The 19,397-nt window shown below is 34.9% G+C and overlaps 1 protein-coding gene across 1 annotated transcript in view; it reads right to left on the bottom strand.

Moving 5' to 3' along the window:
- Positions 1-19,061, bottom strand: part of LOC123560715 (uncharacterized) — a 55,091-nt gene extending 36,030 nt beyond the window's left edge. Inside the window, exons 1-9 of the mRNA XM_053516923.1 lie at positions 18,919-19,061; positions 14,692-14,904; positions 8,144-8,209; positions 7,148-7,255; positions 6,422-6,541; positions 5,192-5,306; positions 4,354-4,504; positions 3,342-3,435; positions 2,808-2,922 (exon numbers count right to left, since the gene is read on the bottom strand). Of these exons, the coding sequence (XP_053372898.1) occupies positions 2,808-2,922; positions 3,342-3,435; positions 4,354-4,504; positions 5,192-5,306; positions 6,422-6,541; positions 7,148-7,255; positions 8,144-8,209; positions 14,692-14,793 (871 nt within the window). The 5' untranslated portion in view covers positions 14,794-14,904; positions 18,919-19,061. The remainder of the gene's footprint in view (positions 1-2,807; positions 2,923-3,341; positions 3,436-4,353; positions 4,505-5,191; positions 5,307-6,421; positions 6,542-7,147; positions 7,256-8,143; positions 8,210-14,691; positions 14,905-18,918) is intronic.
- Positions 19,062-19,397: the final 336 nt, after the last annotated feature.

The following is a 19,397-nucleotide window of genomic DNA, read 5'->3' as shown; positions in this document are numbered from 1 at the left end:
ATAATGTGTCCAAAAATGTTTTTGCCAGGTAGAGATAAGTCAACAAACACCTAAATATTGGGTATATCATGCATGTTGTACCACAGAAAAGTGGTCTCGATTTGTCCCTACGGCCTGTAATTAAAAGTTACAATAAACGCTATTTATAGTACAAAGGGTATAAATTCTAAAAACAAGGGTGCCTCATGCTGGTGAATATTTATGCCAGTTAATTAAAATTTCTCCATGTATGAAGAAGAAATGCTCCTGACAAAACTATTCTTGCTTTTGACTTTTGACCCCCTAAGAGTGACCTTGACCTTTGGCCTAGGGATCTTGTTTCTTGTACATGACACTCCACCTCATGGTTTTGAACATTTGTGCAAAATAATATTAACATCCCTTCAAAGATTGTTGAGTTGCAGACCAAAACTTTCAAGTGTGACCTTGACCTTTCAGCTAAGAACCTGGGTTTTGCAAATGACACGTTGTTTCATCCAAGATCTCCAAGTGTGACCTTGGGCTTCAAGCTAATGTTCTAGGTACTGCTCATGACACGTCTGGACTGGAGAGGAAAAACCCATATTGACATTTGACCTCAAATTGTGACATTGACCTTTGAGCTAGGGGTCCGGGTTTTGCACATGACATGTCGTTTTTTCATGGAAATATTTGTTCCAAGTAATATTAAAATCCCTTCGTGGATGGCAGAGTTATAGACTGGATAGGAAAAAGCCCTGTTTACATTTGACCTTCAATCGTGACCTTGACCTTTGCACCAGGGGTCCGGATTTTACTCAAGACACATTGTCTCATCATGGGAAATATTTGTGCCAAGCAATGCTAAAATCCCTTCATGGATGGCAGAGTTATCGACCGGACAGGGAATAGCCTGGTTGACATCTGGCCTCTAATTGTGACCTTGATTTTTTAACCAGGGGTCCGTGCGGGACACGTTATATCATCATGAGGAACATTTCTGCCAAGTAATATGTAAATCCCTTTAACAATGACAGAGCAATGGACATGAAACACACCCTTTTCATGCCATGTAAACATTTGACTGCCAAGTGTGACCTTGTCCTTTCAGCTAGGGGTCTGAACTTAGTGCTTGACATATCCTCTTTTTATGAGGTACATTTGAACCAAGCAATATTGGAATCCCTTCATTTATGGCAGATTTATGGAATTGTCAGGTAAAAAGTCCTGTTGACCTTAAACCTCCAATTTTGACCTTAAACTTTGAGCCAGGAGTCCGAATTGTGCGCATGACAAGTCAACCCATCATAGGGGATATTTTGCCAAGCAATATCAAAATCCCTTAATGAATGAAAAAGTTATGGACCAGACACAAAACAGACTCTGACCATGCCATGTTAACATTTGACTGCCAAGTGTGACCTTGATCGGGTTTTGGCATGACATGTCGTTTCATCATAGGGGATATTTGTACCAAATAAAAAAATCCTTTCGTGGGTAGCAGAGTTATGGACCGGACAGGAAAAAGACACTGTTGACATTTGATCTCCAAGTGTGACCTTGATTTTTAAGTATGGGATCCGGTTTTTATGCATGACACGTTGTCTTATCACGGGGAACATATGTGCCAAGTAATATTAAAATCTCTTCATGGATGGCAGAGTTCTGGAACTGACACGAAATTGCGGACAGACGGAATGACAAAATGATGGAATGAGGACGGACGGAAATATGCATTTCTATAGTCTCCGAAGTTTGTTTTCAGCCAGTTGGGGACTAAAAAGATTAAATCAAGATAACGTAACTGATTCTGAATTGTTTAAGGTATTGAAATGAAATTAATTATATCCCTCTACTGTAGTTAATGGAAATTTTGAATCGCAGGGTCAATTATACACTGACCGTAGTTTATGTTTTCTATATGTTTTGTTCTGTATGTCACGTATTGTCCTCCGTAGTCGTAGTATTGTATTAAGTCCATTATCGTCTTGCGTAGTCTAATTGTTGTATTTAGTTATGTTTAGGCATTATTCTTCATTCAATACACCTCATATAAATCATATCCAATAGTCCAGACTTTACCCATATCATTTATTCATAATTCACTAACTATAATAACTAACCACATGCATGGGCCTCTCTTCTAATTTTCGATTTCCCGGTTAATTTGCACAACGCATGCGCACTTGGAATGAAATATTGATGGCGAAGGCCACAGATTTTGTCTCTGACAATAAATAAATTATATACGCGCACATTTGTGTATTTCCAGGTATTTTAGAAGATTGTTTTTGATGCTGAATCATTTATCTACATTTTGCCATTCATCGGTTTTGTTATTTCTATGTATTAGCACTTGGAATGAAATATTGATGGCGAAGGCCACAGATTTTGTCTCTGACAATAAATAAATTATAGACGCGCACATCTGTGTATTTCCAGACCCGTTATCCCTTGCCCGAGTCTCGAACTCACAGGAGCAGCATCATACCAGTAAATAAGCCAGGGTATTTTGGACTGCGACAGAAATATACTAAGTACATCTAAAAACGCAACACTTGGTCTACAGTCAATATTAGTTTAACCTGATAATTGACAAGAAAACTGAACTTACTTATTTTTTTTTTGTTTTTTGGTTTTGTTTTTGGATGATGGTCAGGTTTCTACACGATTTTACAATACTACTACACAAAATTCAATTATACATGTACAAGGGAAGTATGAAAAAAATCGAGGGAAAAACGTTGCGTTTCTAGATATACTGAGCATATCATCTGACCTATTTTTTCAGTATGCTACATGCAACACCGATTGGAAAAAGGTACCATATTAAACATGTTTATGTTTACCATGTGCAAATGGTGCTGCATCCATTATTTGAGCAGATCCTCTGTTATCCTCATCAAATTCTATTTCAGAAATAAGAATTACCGCTGCAAGCATCGCTTGAATTATTTCTCTGCTCTGTTTAAGAGAAATGGAACAGAGATTTCTTCCCTTATTAAAGTAAAACTAAAAATAAATGTACATATATAAACCCCAAAGCACAGTTTAACATGAAAATCTTTTTTCCTTCCAAAACCAGAAAACATCTGTGCTAATTTAGTATATATTTATTTACTTTAATTTTATTGTGATGAAAGCTTGAAACTTATTTGATTCATTACCGATGTCATGTGAGAAGTGATCGCAACCCCATGGGCACGGCAGACACCCACGACCTCCTGGTTAACTAACAGACCACCGTTCTCCTAACCATGTATGTAAACATACCAATGCAGCTTTTTTTTGAAATCGTTTTCTTCTAAATGTATAGTATTTTAAAGAGATAATTAGGAGTACATGCCCACAATATAATAAGCAACAATAAATGCTATACTTACAACATTGATTTTTCGCAGTATGTCCATACTTTCATGATACATCTGTTTGTATTTTTCAGTCTCACCTAAACTGGTTGGGTCACTTTGCATAATCCTACAGAATTGAACAATTAACTGTACAATGGTTGTCTGGGTTGTTTTATTATTTTAGTACAGGTGTTTCCGATTTAATTGCCTCAATCTGATTTTGAATTCAAACGCATTGCAAAAGGAGCAGTACAAATGGTTATATGCACAGATTTCTGCTTGTTACAGCCTTTTATATATAATTTGTAAGAGATACTACGAAATGAGGAGTCAATATTGTTTTACTACACATAATTTCAAACTAACTTGAACATTTGAGAAATTCAGTATTATATATATGCATTTTTACAGTCACAACTTTCTATCTTAAATAATATTTTTGTCAATAACAAGAGGCTAATAATGAAACTTAATTGCAAATCTGACTAACACACTTCAGAAAGGTTTGTTTCAAAGCTAGGTTTTGTGAGAATTTTCCAAGATCCTCCTAAGAAAAAGAGGTTTAAAGTTTTTAAGCTGCTATTTGAAGAGGTCAGTCAAAGCATTCTACACATCAGGTGTACAAAAAGGCGTTAAAATTTCTTTTACCCGCTTTAAACTTCATGTGTCACTCAAAAACGTAATGACAAGAAGTCGTTAACCTTTTTATGTCTTCACCTCTGACGGACTCTATCAAGGGCAAAGTGAACCATTCGAACAATCATAAAAGATACAGACCAAGTGAAAATCCATCGAGTGGTCCATGAGAAGTTGTTCAGTTGTTCAATGCTTATTTTCTTTTTCAGGTTTAGTGGTCCGCAAGTTGTCAAGCTGAATTATTTGCCCAGACTTTATAGACCTAGGTGTATATCAGCATGCTACAGACCAAGTTTGTAAGTCTAGCCACTGAAGATATTTGAGAGAAGAATTTGATGCAGAACGATGGGCAATGGATCATACGTACATCACGTTGAAAAATGTTCAGGAGAGCTAAACGGGTAATCACCTGTAATGATCTGTAGGTTCGTTTAGAAATAAGTCATCAAGAGCCTCTTGACGGCACCCAGCAAACAATGCATAGAAAATGTGGAAATTTCCTTCACCATTATTCTGATGAACAACACGCGATTTCTCCAACATATAGTCCCTAACCACCGCTGAAAATTAGTATTATTAAAACGTGATTTCTCCAACATATAGTCCCTAACCACCGCTGAAAATTAGTATTATAAACGTGATTTCTCCAACATATAGTCCCTAACCACCGCTGAAAATTAGTATTATAAATGTGAATACTCCTAATCATAGTCACATGCAAAAGAAGTATATATAGTTGTTTTTCATGTAATTGCTTCGAATACATAGTCCCCTCACCATCGCAAGTTAAAAAACTTTATAATCGCGTTTTCTCACAAAATATAGTTTTTTAGCCATCTCTGCTCTATAGAACCAACATCATATATAATTACTGTATCAGACAGAGTAGACTTTGTGTCAGAATTAATTGCAAAAATATAAAATTGTTTAGTGCTATGAAAAACCGTGTTTTTTATTCCTACGGATATGAAATACCGCTGCAGTTTAATATACTTTAGTCTCATTGTCACATGATCAGAGGGTCAAATTTTGTTTACATTATTTACTGATCTATTATTGTTTCAATAAGCTCTGAACATAAACTTTTCATAAGTTATCGATCTTTCATTAATTACAGGCAGGGACAAACCACTCCTTTTGCGGAAGTGTTGGACTTAGTTACGTGCCGTTAAAAGTATAAATTCTGACCAAGCTGATATTAAAATGTTTTTCTTTCACAGCAAAATGACACATAAATCAAAATTCACCTCCAGCTAGCTCTCCACCATCTTTAAAACTTATCTCAAGATATTTAGCGTATCTGCTTGAGTTGTCATTCATAATTGTTTTAGCATTGCCGAACGCTTCCAACAGAGGGTTGATCTGAAAATATTGTTAGTATGTGTTATATTAATAATTAACATTTCAAGTTGTAAATAAGTATTAGAATGTATTGCAATAATAAAATAAATATATATCAATATTTTGGGCCATCTTAGCCTACGCAATGAAATTTATTTTATAATAATTCATAGCTTTATTGTCGAAACTCTAACAGTTACGTTCTAAAATGAGAAAGTCACTCGTCTGGACGTCTTAAGTTGCCATGTACAATTGTTAGACATCTTGACAAATAATCAAAATACATACATTTCTAGATCATGAAAAAGAATTTAAAACTATGAAATGTCCTACGTATACCGCGCAAGCGCAAACTTGACATAATTATATTTCCTGTCCTAAATCAGTCGCCATAAAAATGCTGAGTATACCGATGTTATCATTTTATTATTTTTACCGTTTTTGCGCTTATTTTGTCAAGGAAAATAGAAATTCGGCAGATCACAGTTTTTGTTCATATAAAACGTTAAAATCACTGTACTAACAGAAAGCAATTTACAGTATGTATTGTTAATACGAATAAGGAAGTGAGATTTGACCACATACGAATGAAACACACAACACTACCTATCAAAATGAATAACACGTATACAACTAAATAACGGCTGGACACATATTATTGTTTGTATAAGCAAATTAATTTTTTTGTTATCTAGTTCCACGCAGCAACACGCATAATTTCTCCCAAAAGTCCATAAATAGTGAGTACTCCGAAAGTGCCCAGTCGTACCATTTGACATAAATATTTGTATAAATAACCAAATTTATTGTGAAGAAAGCAATAAACCCTTGCAACGCATTTGAAATAAAGCAGAAAATTTACATCCTTCTGAATTTTTACCTTTTGGTAACTTTTATTTTCACCCACTTTCATTTTTCAGTGTCATATATACATTCAATGCCAAACTTGATTGAAATGAACATGTCGGAAAATTTCACCCAAACTCTGAGCGAGTATCTTTACTATTCAACAAACTTCTGCTTTATATATTTTTATAAGATCTTTCTGGTCACATGTAGTAATTAAGAACAAATACAGTAACTTATTGATTCCCACAGTGGTGTGAGTAAAATTTCTAGCTGTCTTTAGGCGTTACCTTCACGATTTTCTCGTGTAGTTCCATATCTCCTTTCTGACTCATATGTACCATATGTTTCACCATATGTTTGGTGCTTTCTGTTTTTCCGGCTCCACTTTCTCCAGACACAATAATGACCTAAAATATTTAGCCGTTAGAAATTCTAACATAATTCAATTTCTTTTTCAAATACTTTCTGAATGACGACGGAATTTGCAAGATTTGTTTTGAAGTTTAAATACTAGAATAATGCACATATTGACATATTAATTTACTACTTTTATTGTAAAATTTATAATTCTATGCCCTATCTATGTATTGTACTCAATGTACTATAAAAAGAACGAGAAAATTAACTGAATTACCATGTTTCAAATAAAAGACTAATGATTACGGTACTATTAGACAGCAACAATAAAAGACTGATTCTCATATACACGTATCAAATGTTCCTTACAGTGAACAAAGTAAAAAAATAAGTACGAAATATTGAACAATAATACGAGTGTTAAAAATGTTCTCTTCAGTCAGATTCTGGCAAAATATAAATGCACGTACACAGTGTGTTTAAACATATCAATACCATTTAATGTATGCATACACTAGTATATATTTGTAATTAAGAACTGCATAGGTTGCAAAATATGATGATTACGGCACATAATCTGGTTAAACTTGAAAATATAGTTTTCTTCATATGACAATTTTATGTATACTTGTTCCGTGAAAATATTAAAAATAAACCTGATTTGCGTCATTTTCGCGCATGCGCCTGTAAGCTGTTGATGCAATTTGAAAAATATGCGGTTGCACTTCTGTTCCATATTTGTCAGCATGGTATTTGTCGTGGGTCTACAAAATGTAAAGTCATATTTGTAGTTAAAGATGGTATTACTGAAAATATTTTGTAACTTTAAATGTAATTATATATGTTTTCCTCATGTTTACACGAGTATTTCACTGTTTGACCACCGATTCATAAATTACATTTAAAGATTCAGTCATACATTTGATTAAAATTCAACCTTTACCTCAGTCATTCATTGGAAACAACACCCTGCTTAGACATAAATGCGAACTCTTTCTATGATTTAAACAAAAGTCTTTATAGAAAAAAATAACAGGAACATTTCAACAGTTGAAGGAAATGTAATACTAGTAATATGATAGGCATTCATGAAGTTTAGATTTTGTAATAATAAAGATAAAATTGCTGTTGTTTTGGCTTACTGCAGTCACGTTGTCAGAGTATCTGAATACTATAATTGCATATTTAAAGTCCGAAGTAGTCGTATAACTGTAAATACATCAGTCTATTCAAAATATAAAATACAAAGTCAGAATATACGCGTTGATAAATGAGCCGCGCCATGTGAAAACCAACATAGTGGTTTTGCGACCAGCATGGATCCAGACCAGCATGCGCATCCACACAGTCTGGTCAGGATCCATGCTGTTCGCTAATGATTTCTATAATTGCAGTGAGTATGGAAAGCGAACAGTATGGATCCTGAACAGACTGCGCGGATGCGCAAGCTGGTCTGGACCCATGCTGGTCGCAAAGCCACTATGTTGATTTTCTCGTGGCACGGTTCAAATAGCATTTAATGTAGAAGACAGAGCACAGATTAATTGTCCTTTAAATAAATTTTGTCATATCCAGTACTAGTATCAAATATAATTTTCAAGTAATGTCTTTAACTAATTGCACGTGTAATATAGCAACTTAAGACTACGTACCTTTTTGTCATAAATCTTGAGTTCCTTCCGTGGGTTAATGGCAATCAATATGTCACTGACGTTAGTCTGAAAGAAAACAGATGAGAGTACTGTATGTGCGCTCATATACGGGTACCATAACTAAACATTTCTGTCGTTGAATATATTTGAATCAGAAACAAAAGAACTGGCACAGCATGGTTTTAATCTGATCAAAGTCACAATTGTGATTAGGGTTTGCTAAGTTGTCTGAAATATTGGCGTAGTGTTATCATTTCCTGCATTGACTTATTCATAACCGCTACCAGATACCCACATGGGGGCCCCAAACAGAACGCTGTTAGTAATTTAAGTGGGAGGATAGATACAAAAGACACTCTAAACCAAGAATTTAATTTTTCCTCGTCATTTGCGAACCAGATGAAAAGCACCTATTGGGTCACTGGGTTACTTACTGACCAACGAGTATTGTTAGCAAATAACAGTTTGAACAGGCTATCATCCTATGTTGGTAGTCGCTTTTCACTTTGTTATAGACTTTGTTATAGGGTATTATAATCACGTAGTTTATCATTTTTTCCCCGGTGGTGGAGTGAAAGAGTATTAAACATCTAAATCAGCAAGGCATTTAGGCCGTAATCTGGACCACTTACTGTTCAGTATATAGTTTATACTAATTTATTTTAGGTAGATTGTGAAGCAAGTTCTGCAACCTATATCAATCACTCTTGAAACATCATTCCCGATGGAATTCATCGCTACGAGGGTATAAGAAAAGAGAAACCAGTTTCCCTTTTAATGTTGAGCACCAAGCATGGGAGGTACTTGTACCATTTGTTGGGTGTATTGTTACTCAGGAATTGTTTTTTTTTCTATTAGGTATACGTATTCAGGATAACTAGTAGTCATTTCATTGATGTCAAATAGTTCTTTTTAATAAGGAGATGAAGAAAAATATATGTCATAAACTGATGCACTAAAGAGTCGACTTATTTTTCTAGTAACTATGTCCATATATCGTTTCCTCAACATTTAATTTATAATGTTGATATTACAGATAACCTTGTGTAAAAGACATTTCTTACGAATAAATAACTCCTTACACGGCAAAAAGACTTTCGTTTCCACAAGAAGTATTGTCTTCATTAACCTCACTCTACATCAGCAAGCTCTACAAAACAGGCCAATTTCAGTTTTCTTTCAGATTTCTCAACAATTTTCGGTTCTATAGTGATTGAACTGGAAGCATTTCATTTCAAAATTATTTTACGAACGAAATGTCCTTTTAACCGCTTTGTGTATGTTGCTTTAAGCTTTGTAAAAGAAAGAGATACACTTTATTCTTCGAACACACCATGCGACCATGCAAATATGCTGTAATTTAGGTAAATATCATTTAATTATTTACTTTCATTACTGTTTTGAAGCGTAAATTAATATAAAAACAATAATATCTCATATGTAAGTGAAGTGTTTCATATAACTTTATCGTTAAAAACGGATAAAGTCAAATAATTGTAAACATTTTACGTAGCTTTGCAAGTCAGAATTCTATGGGCAAAGATATGTTGCGGCTGAAGTTTGATAATACATTTGTATATTAACTCTGAAATATATTTCTGAAGTTTCATTAATCAAAACAACAATCAACATCTTATGCATTTTGATAGGAATCACATATAACTTCTCATTAATGTATTCTACAATTTAAATCAAACTGTTTAGTCTGTGAATAAACTTGTTAATAAAGCAGCTTTATTGGCATTTACACTACGATCCCTTGGCCAAATATAAAGAAATTCAGAAAAGCCCAGGCGTAAGCGCGTAAGTGCAGTATGGTTGTGCGTGGCTTTCGAACAAAAATTGTCCTTGATTAGGGAGACATAGCGGTAAATGTTGAGTTTCTATACCTCTTTTGGCGGTGTTGAACCATCTGGTCCCATAATCATCAACAATGTAGCTCGAATTAATGTCGTGTACTGTCTCCCTTATAGAAAAGGCACTGGTATTCATGACAATTTGCAAAAGGAGCTCCTCTTAAATCAATATACGATCTTCAGCAGTATTGACGCAATGTATTCAAAGCCATGTGGAATTTAATTTTAAGGTAGATTTTTAGCATGAGCCTGATTTCATACTCAGAATAAACATCGATGAACTACATGCCCTGGTTTAGATGCCAAGTCTGTTTCTATGTATCATACACCTTTAAAATTGTTAAAATATAATTCACATTCTTCTTAATTTCTAAATGGTTCAATGAGTCTACTGCAAAGTCAGGTATATGTCCATAGGACACTGGCACCCATATTTCTCACACATTACTGCGGGGTAATACGTTACTTGTTTACGCTGCATGACAATGTAAACTCTAATGTCATTTTAAGTTGGGATACTTTAAACGGGTCAGTGTGAAAGGAGGGAGAAGTGGGGGTTTCAGCTACAAAATATAACGAAGAACTACAAGCTTAAACGATCTGGAAAAGATTTTGGCGGCTCCGTTTTTTATGTCCTTTATGTATATTATTTTTGACATAGTCAAGGTTCCTTACTCTGGTAAAGCTGAGAGAAATTCCACACAAAACCCCAGGTGCACATACATACTGAATGACAGTCCTGTGACGTTCGATAACTCATTTCAGCATTTCAAATAATAATTAGAAAATGCTTACTGCCATGCAAGTCATCTAGTACTTTCCGTTCATAATCAAGAAAAATGATTTCTTGACATTTTGTCTGATCAAGTGAAGAAAGGTGACTTTTGCAGGATGAAGATATGTTTTGATTTATCATTAAGTAAGCAGAGGGCGTTTCTTTCAATAAATGTCTCAATTATTTGTTGTTATCAGACTAACCCAAAACTCACGATGATTATTAAAATGTCCCATAAGAAAATATGGCTGTGGAAATTGTTTTATAAGATGGTCCAGATCTTTAAGATAAATTTTTAATTTTACATTACTGCTAATGATAACAGATGTCCAAATGTCTGTATTAGTATTAAAACATTTATATATTTAGTGATTATTTAAAGATATATTATTGGTTTCCTTTTAAAAAGTTTCACTAAGGCACATAGTGAAGGATTATATCTAAATACGAGAATTTCATTAAAATTAGATTTAAGTCCACGACAATTACATTGGATAATTTTACTTGACATTAAATATTTGTTTAAAATGGCAAACAGAAATTAGACGAATGGAAATTTGAACTATAGATTAGTGCAGCAATCACTCGGGAGGTTGGACCTTTTTGATCTTCCCTTCCTATGTGCTAGTCAAACTTGACGGTGCAGACATCATTCTCACCCGTCAACCGGTTCAAATTAAGGTGAAACCGGTTATGGGTTTGTATGGGATCATAAGATCTCTTTAGGAACCCATCAGTTTTCAAATCTTTTTTTGTTTAGGTGTTTGACTCACCCCAGATGGACTAGCATTTGACATAACGTTTCGATTTGACGACGGCGTATTTGAATACCTTGGTGCATTTTGAACAGCTGTTGGAAGGGCTGGTTTACAAGCTGCAGTTTGAACTACATTGCGTAGGTTTTGCTGCAACATTCGGTTTTTCATTAGGTACGTCACTGATTCAGTTTTGGTAGACGCATCAATACACTTTATTATTTTATTTGTGTTTGAGTTTGCAATTGAAAAATACGTTGATGTGAGTGAATTTGACATGTGGAACCTATTTTTCGATTTTCCTTGTCTTGCAATCACAAGACTTGGCTGAATGTGGCTCAGTGCTGCAATTCACATAACGAAGTGGACGACTGCAGGTGTCATGCTCATGACAATAGCTATTTCCTTCGGAATTTGGGCAGATAAAAGCACCTTTACTGTTCTTTATGCTGTTTCATACAAAAGAAGGCAAAAATGGAATGACAAATGTAAAAACGATAGTGTTTGTGTTGATTTCTTTGCCTTGTCGTTTGATTTTGGTGCCTTTTGCAGCAGTGGCATGTTGTTCAGTTAGTTGTTGCACAATTTCCACCTCCAATACCCCGGCAAGATCAAGGCAATAAATGATGTCCCTTGAGGAATTCAGAGAATGGTGTGCAATAAACATACATTGGTGAAATAAAAAATAATCTCATGCTAAGTAGATTCTGTGCGTGAGCTACTCTTTCAACCTCAGCATGCAGGTCCCCTGTACGTAACTTCTTGACTGAATTTGGAGCACCAGCGACACTCTCGAGTGTTTTTTTTCAATCACAAAGGAGAGATTCATGTCATTTTGAATGTATCGATGGTGGACTGAATCAGCAGAAATCTAGGAAAAGCAATTTTCGACTAGAATGGTCGTAGAGAAGAACTCTCGGCGTATGTGCCCTCAGAGTCTGTTTCGGCATGTATCTATAGTTTCCATATTGAATGGTTTAGATTCGTCTCTTGCAGCCTCCATCCGCCGCGGATCCGAACATGGGAACATGAACATAAAGCGGATATCCAGCTCAAACATGTAAGGAATAATGTAGTGATATATTCAGTCGTGTATTTTGCAATCTTGGTTATATCACCAGCTGTATTGCAAAAATGCATAGGGGATTCAATGGATTGCTACTTTACCCAACCAAATGATTCTAAGACACCGTCTTCTAGAAAATAAAAATTGAAATCATATTGCAAGGAAGTGTTCACGTGTGAACGTACTAAGAAGTTTGCTGAACGCAGTTAATGTCAATCTGACTAAAGTACTTAATCTTCTAAACGAAGATCTGAGAATGACCAGTTCACATTCGTCTTCTGTATATATATCGGTTTCTTTCTCACGGAGAATTCACTTCATAAACTCTGTCTATAACATAACGTCTTTCATATTGTCTCATTAGTTTTCAATATACCATAATATATATTTACAACTTTCCATAATTTTCATTAAAACATTTATGATAAAGTCACAGCTTTATCACACATAATTTTGTTTTTGTTTTGTTATAGTACTTAGTAATGCAGCGCGACTTAAGAAGTGATGAATTCCCATTACAACTTTTCAATGCTAAAACATGGTTGAATATCAACAGTCAGAGCATATGTAGCTCCTTCTCATTAACAAATGCAGCTGGACCCGTGCGTGCTTTAGACTACCTGCCAATAAATTCATAATGACTGCTTACAAAAGTCACATTTTATCTGTCTTGAAAGACTACCTGTTCACAAAAAGTAGCATTTTCAGTTCCCAAGGGAGGTTTTTACTGTCAGGCTCGACTGTATATATAAATATCCTAGTACCCACAGATGAATAAAAAGAACAATGGAATATTTTGTTTGCATGTCTTGTAAATGATCAGAATTGGAACAGCGTGAAATTACAATCATGCCGACAAATATATGAAATATGATTTGACTAGTTGTATACAGTTGAGAATTAAACTCGGCGGTTAGTTGGCCTATATCTCCTAGGGCGGGTAATCGATCTTTGAAGCCATATATCCATTATCAGTGCCAAATCGGGTCAGGAATCCAGGTGCAGGAAGAAAGATTGATTTGATATTGTAATAATTTATCTAAAGCTTGTATGATCCATTTTAAAGTAGATATGTAGTTTGATACATCCACAGTTGTCGGGTATGGGAAAACTATCAAAACTTTAAGAACCGGCAATGACATTGTTATATAAAGCGTGATATCGGCGTTCCTTGTCGACATTGTTTTACTGTAATAATCGTTCAACACTTCCTGATCTAATCACGTTTTCAAACGTGTTAACAATAATTAATTTGTTTCTTTCAACATATCCTACGCGAAATAATAGGTAACTTTTTGTATTGCAACTGTAAGATTTAAAGGTCTTGAAAGACAAATAGTTAAGATTTTAAAAAACCCAATTCGTCTTTAAAACTGATAAATTCAAAAGAAAAAGGCGATATAACACTACTGTGCTTCATGGGTTGGGTATAAATGACATTTCAAAAAATAAATTTTATCATAGAACAAATAAGTGGTGTTTTTTTAATTTAAAATAGTCAATGATCAGACATAAAAATCAAATTAAACAGTTTAAATACAAAAGTATTAATAGTTTTAATTTGTCTTTGCTAGATAGTGTAGTAGATGTTTATGTATGCACATTTATGCTGTTGATCAATTTATTTGTCTGTTTCCTTGTCCCGATGTAAGCTTTTTATAAAGATAAATAAAAGAATATTCAGAAACTATTTCTGTCGGAAACAACTAACATTAAAGCCCATGTAGCTAGTTTCCTTGCCAAAGTTATATCAGGCGTAAGTCAAACCTTCACAAATATTTTGAACTAATGCAACTAAAAAGAGGGATGATTATTCCACTCCTCTTCTAGGTATTCTATTAATATACATCCGGCTAGGACTTCTGTAACATCCTTGTGTTACAATAGTTTATAAATCCGTGTCAAAGAGAATGGGATATGAGGTATTTAATCAAAATATTCATCTCTTGTATTGTTTACATCGGATATAATACGCCTGCAAAATATTTTAAAACGTTCATTTTTAATCCACATCGATAATGGCGTTAGACACTACCAAGAGCAGAGGCTAAGGCTTTCCCTAGATATTGACTGGTACAGCAGATATTTTAACTTACGTAAATCAGATCTCTTTCATATCTTGCTTTCAAACATTTCTGGATGCTGTTGATGGACAGATCGTCCATGCGAGACAGGTCATCCTGTAGAAATTGTGTCATCTCTATCCTGACTGGTCACTTCATTGTACAGGTGCGTCGTTGGTCTTTTGAATATAATGGACAATCTAAATGGCTACTTTATTCCATGTTTTTTGTTGCACTTTTGTTCAGCTGAAAAGTAGAACTGATTATACAGATATATGTGAAAAAATAAGTCCATGTGTGTTCTGCAAGAATAGTGCTGTGTATGAGAGAGAGAGAGAGAGAGAGAGAGAGAGAGAGAGAGTGCAAACAATAAGTCCATATGTATTCTGCAAGAAAAGTGCAATGTAACAGAGAGAGAGAGAGAGAGAGAGAGAGAGAGAGTGTGTGTGTGTGTGTGTAAAAATAAGTCCATATGTGTTCTGCAAAATAGTGCAATGTATGAGAGAGAGAGAGAAAGATAGAGAGAGAGTGTGCAAAAAATAAGTCCATATATGTTCTGCAAGAATAGTGCGTTGTATGAGAGAGAGAAGTTATTTTATCAAATATTTTAAATTTAAAATAAATCTTACGTGAACGCTTGTGCCAGATTTTGTTTTATAGATATATCCAGCTCTATTTCATTGCGTTTCTCGATTTGCCAATATCAACGAATAACTTTTTTCTCTCTTTTAATTGCAATATACTGATATTCAACACCGATTAGTCCAGCATACAGAAGACCTTTTCATTATTAAAAGCTAGACGGTGAGTTTTTTGTTTTGAAAAGAAATGTACTCTATAACGATTTGCAAAAGACATCAAGTTACGTCATTCCCCCTTGTTTGAAAGTTGGCCGTTATTCGCGGGAACAAGTCAAACTTGTTACATAATAATGGTACAATGATATTGGTATCTGACGCTATTACCTAAGAACACTGATAAAAATTGTGTTAAGCACCGGCCAATCAACTCCCATACACCTGTCCTTTGAAAGAAAATTAACTAATAGTCTTCAAGCAACTACTTCTACAATGTACCTTATAGAGGACCATTCCTAGTGTCTGAACTAAGCGGTATTAGCTGTACAACGGTTACGGAAGCATAGGCTCTTAAATGCGACATTTATTTTCAATAAAATGCTGTTGTAAAATAAAGTATATAACTGACGAGCGAGTTAATTTTTTATGATTCGATGTTTTAACAGTGTTTTAACAAACATTTTGTTTTCATCATACAGTGATTTTAGTTTGTAGATGTTGGTTAAAAGTTGTTATGGTAGCATAAACGAGGTTTAGCGACATGGTAATTTCAGTAAGTTAAAATAGATATAGGGACCGAAGCCTTGTTAGATAGTGTTTATTTCCAGAGCATTCACATTTACCCTTTCAATTCAAACGCTTTTCCAAAATAAATGCCGTCTCATTTGTATCTCTAGCACAGACTTTAGAAAGTTAATTGGGGAAGCGACAAGCGGCTTTTGGAGGTACTTGATAACTTTGTGACATAAAGAGTAAGACTATAGAATACATTTGCGTATGTACTATAAATCATCATATGCTTTTATTTTGATGATAATTTGACCATTTGTGAAGGTTTTAGTGCAATGTTCAAGAGAAAAATACTCGGCCTGAAAATATGAACTGATACATATATTGAGTTGTTACTATGACTGTGGCGATGCCTTAAGAAACAGCAAAGTAAATATATAGAAAAAGTGGAAACTCCACAGGACACTCAACACGACACAAACGAAAATGTTGCAGGCTCGGTTTGACTGAGCCTGTTCACAGACGGTAGTGGAAATGCATGCTACCGTCCACGCTCGCTCTCTAGCCTCGGGTTGAGCAGAACTCAACATTTACATATGCTACAAGTACAGAAAATAATTTAGAAACATCTGCAAATGTGTACATACAGCGGTGCGCATGAAACCTTCAATGATACAGCGTGTAATTCCATGAAAAGCGGCAGTTGAAATAATGGATTTGTTCTAAACGAGAAAACAATGGGCAAAACTACACACACTGGAATTTAGAAAGGGGATCTGAGGTTATGGAGCCTGCATATCACAGGAACAGCTTAACGTTAAAGTTAAAAAGCAGGCACCATATCCAAGGGGCGATTATACAATACCTAAAGCTATGAAGGCGGGGAAATTGGAACCACCCAGGCCGAAATGTTCAAGCTGAGAAACTAAACAGTACCAATAACACGACACAAAACTCCTGAACTCCTGAAGAGCAATAAATTTACTTTAGGCCTAAAAATATTCTTTGTTTCCGGTAACATGCTCAAACGATTAGGGTAGGTAGGTCGGAATTTTTTTTGTTTGGATTTTTTTTATTAAGTGAGACTTTTCGGAAATTATTTTTATGTCAAAAAAAAAAAAAAGAATACAAATAAGGGGGTTATGCCTTTAGAGCATCAGTAAGTTGATTTCTAACATCACTGAACATGTTTAAAGCATAAAAAGTGAAGTTTTGCATATTTTTGTTAAAAAGCTGAAAACAATATTCTCCAAAGCCATAAAAACATTTAGGGTCGGGTCAAAAATTTAGGGTAGGTAAGGATACCGGAAACAAACAATTTTTAAGGCTTATATAGCAGATTATTTTGCTCGAAGATTGCAGACAGGGTTCTTTCAAAGGTGGATCTATTATAGGAGAATATAATATGTGCTAAAAGTACAAAAAAATGAAAGAACTAGACTTGGTATTTAGTTCCAGTGACTTATAATTTTGAACTTAATACCATCTATGCACATAGTTATACAAACATGTTGTATAAAAGCTTCAGAGTAAAAGACATACTTGAAAGTCCTTGGTCCGCGGCAGTTCTATTCAGAATAATCTATAAAACAGTATTGTATAAGGCAACCCAGTTACCCATGTTTTTTTGTTAAAAACAAAGAAAAATATCAAACAGGGAATGCCACGCACCAAATGCGCAGCCTCCCCAAAACGGACACCCAGCACGCAAACGCGTGCGCCACACACACACACACACTCAAAGCTTACACATCAGGACAAAACGAACAACACACACACACACACACACACTCAAAGCAAACACATAAGGACAAGACGAACAATAAGCATACACACACGCGCGCACACAAAGTCAACACACAAGGACAAAACGAACAAACAAAGGAACACAGTGGGGCACCGCCTTGGAACGGTCAGTGGCAAAAACACCACTGGGGAGCTTAAACCGGTTTATGGTGCGCACCCAACCTCACTCTTACCCCCACCATGTTCCAAAGACATGGGACAGTGTAAATAAAAGTAATTCCCTCCAGGTGAATCTCTAACACACGTAATGGAAACAAAAAGGCATGGCATGTAAAACACAAAAATGCTCGTGTATAAATATATAAAAAGCAAACCTTAAGAACCAAAAACGTATGTACTCAATGCCTTTTCAGAAGACAGAGCAACAAGAGAAACACCCTTAAGGGCCCGACGGAACAGGCCAGAAGACAAATATCAAAACAGTTCAGTCCTGGTAGGATTTAAAAACTGCTCATCATAGAGTCCTCCTAAAACAAAGTATCTTAAATTGTACAGATTATAAATAATAATAATATAATTGTTTGCAAACAGGCTATGAATTGTGTATTTAATTTCATTTCACACAAACTATGGGTTAAATGGAATTATTATGTATGCCTGACCTAGAGAAAAAACTAAAGAAACAAAACACAGTATTATCTATTTAAATTATATAAGTGCATAATGGACATTACAATAGCCCGTAGACGCGTATCTCCTTACCTAATAGTTCATATGTCAATTATTATTAAATAAGAAGTCGCGAATTCGATCATCCAGCCGGGTTGTGTGTGAAGTTATTCCATTTCCACATTTCAGTCCTACGTGGCAATTGTCGATTACTTGCAGAGATCAAGAAGTTGTCAGTTACTTGCGGAGACAAAATACTAAGTAACCATTTATTCAGGAACAATATTTAGACCGATGACGTTGCATGTTAAAACGGCGTTTAAAGCAAGCAAAACAAGAAACTGTACGGGTTAATCTAATTTAGTAAAATACTTAATAATCACACCGACTCCACACCAACATGGCTTACTAAAATTCATGCGGTTTCCCTAAATTTTACTTTTTTGGCATTGATAAATTTTCTGGATTTGTTGTTAATTTCTAAGCTTGTTGATTTATTCAAAATTGCGCATTTATGTTGAATAATAGTTTAACTTACCTTCTCCAATTAATTATAAAAGACGTTCCCAAAGGAAATATAGCTGAATAAACAGGTGAAGAAAGAACTTTAATTGTAACTTCCACAACTGCGCTTCAGATCGAATCTGCTAGAACAGAAAGATCATCCCTACAAGTGTCGTGTAGGTATGCGCGAGCTATCCTAAAACATATATGAGGTAAATTGTATCAATATGTAACGCTTCACGGAGCCCATTCAATGTGGTAGGAGGAAGTTACAATCATTGCGTGACATTCTTCAGGGTATTTTGTGCACAGCAGATTTAAGTAATCAAAAATCCGGTGGAAGTGTACTGACAATATATTTTTGTATTTTATGACAATGAACTGGTCATACGGTAATTAATTGAACCCCGTTTGATAAAGAGATACTTATACCCTCTAATTTGCTGTTTCCTGGCGCATTTTTTCATTGTATACACTGGAATTCAGAATTTTTCATTTTACAAAAAGAAAGGT

Source organism: Mercenaria mercenaria, chromosome 10 (genome assembly GCF_021730395.1).
Source record: "Mercenaria mercenaria strain notata chromosome 10, MADL_Memer_1, whole genome shotgun sequence".
NCBI lineage: Eukaryota > Metazoa > Mollusca > Bivalvia > Venerida > Veneridae > Mercenaria > Mercenaria mercenaria.
The sequence above is the reverse complement of the archived record's forward strand: the minus strand, read 5'-3'. Positions and strand labels throughout refer to the sequence as shown.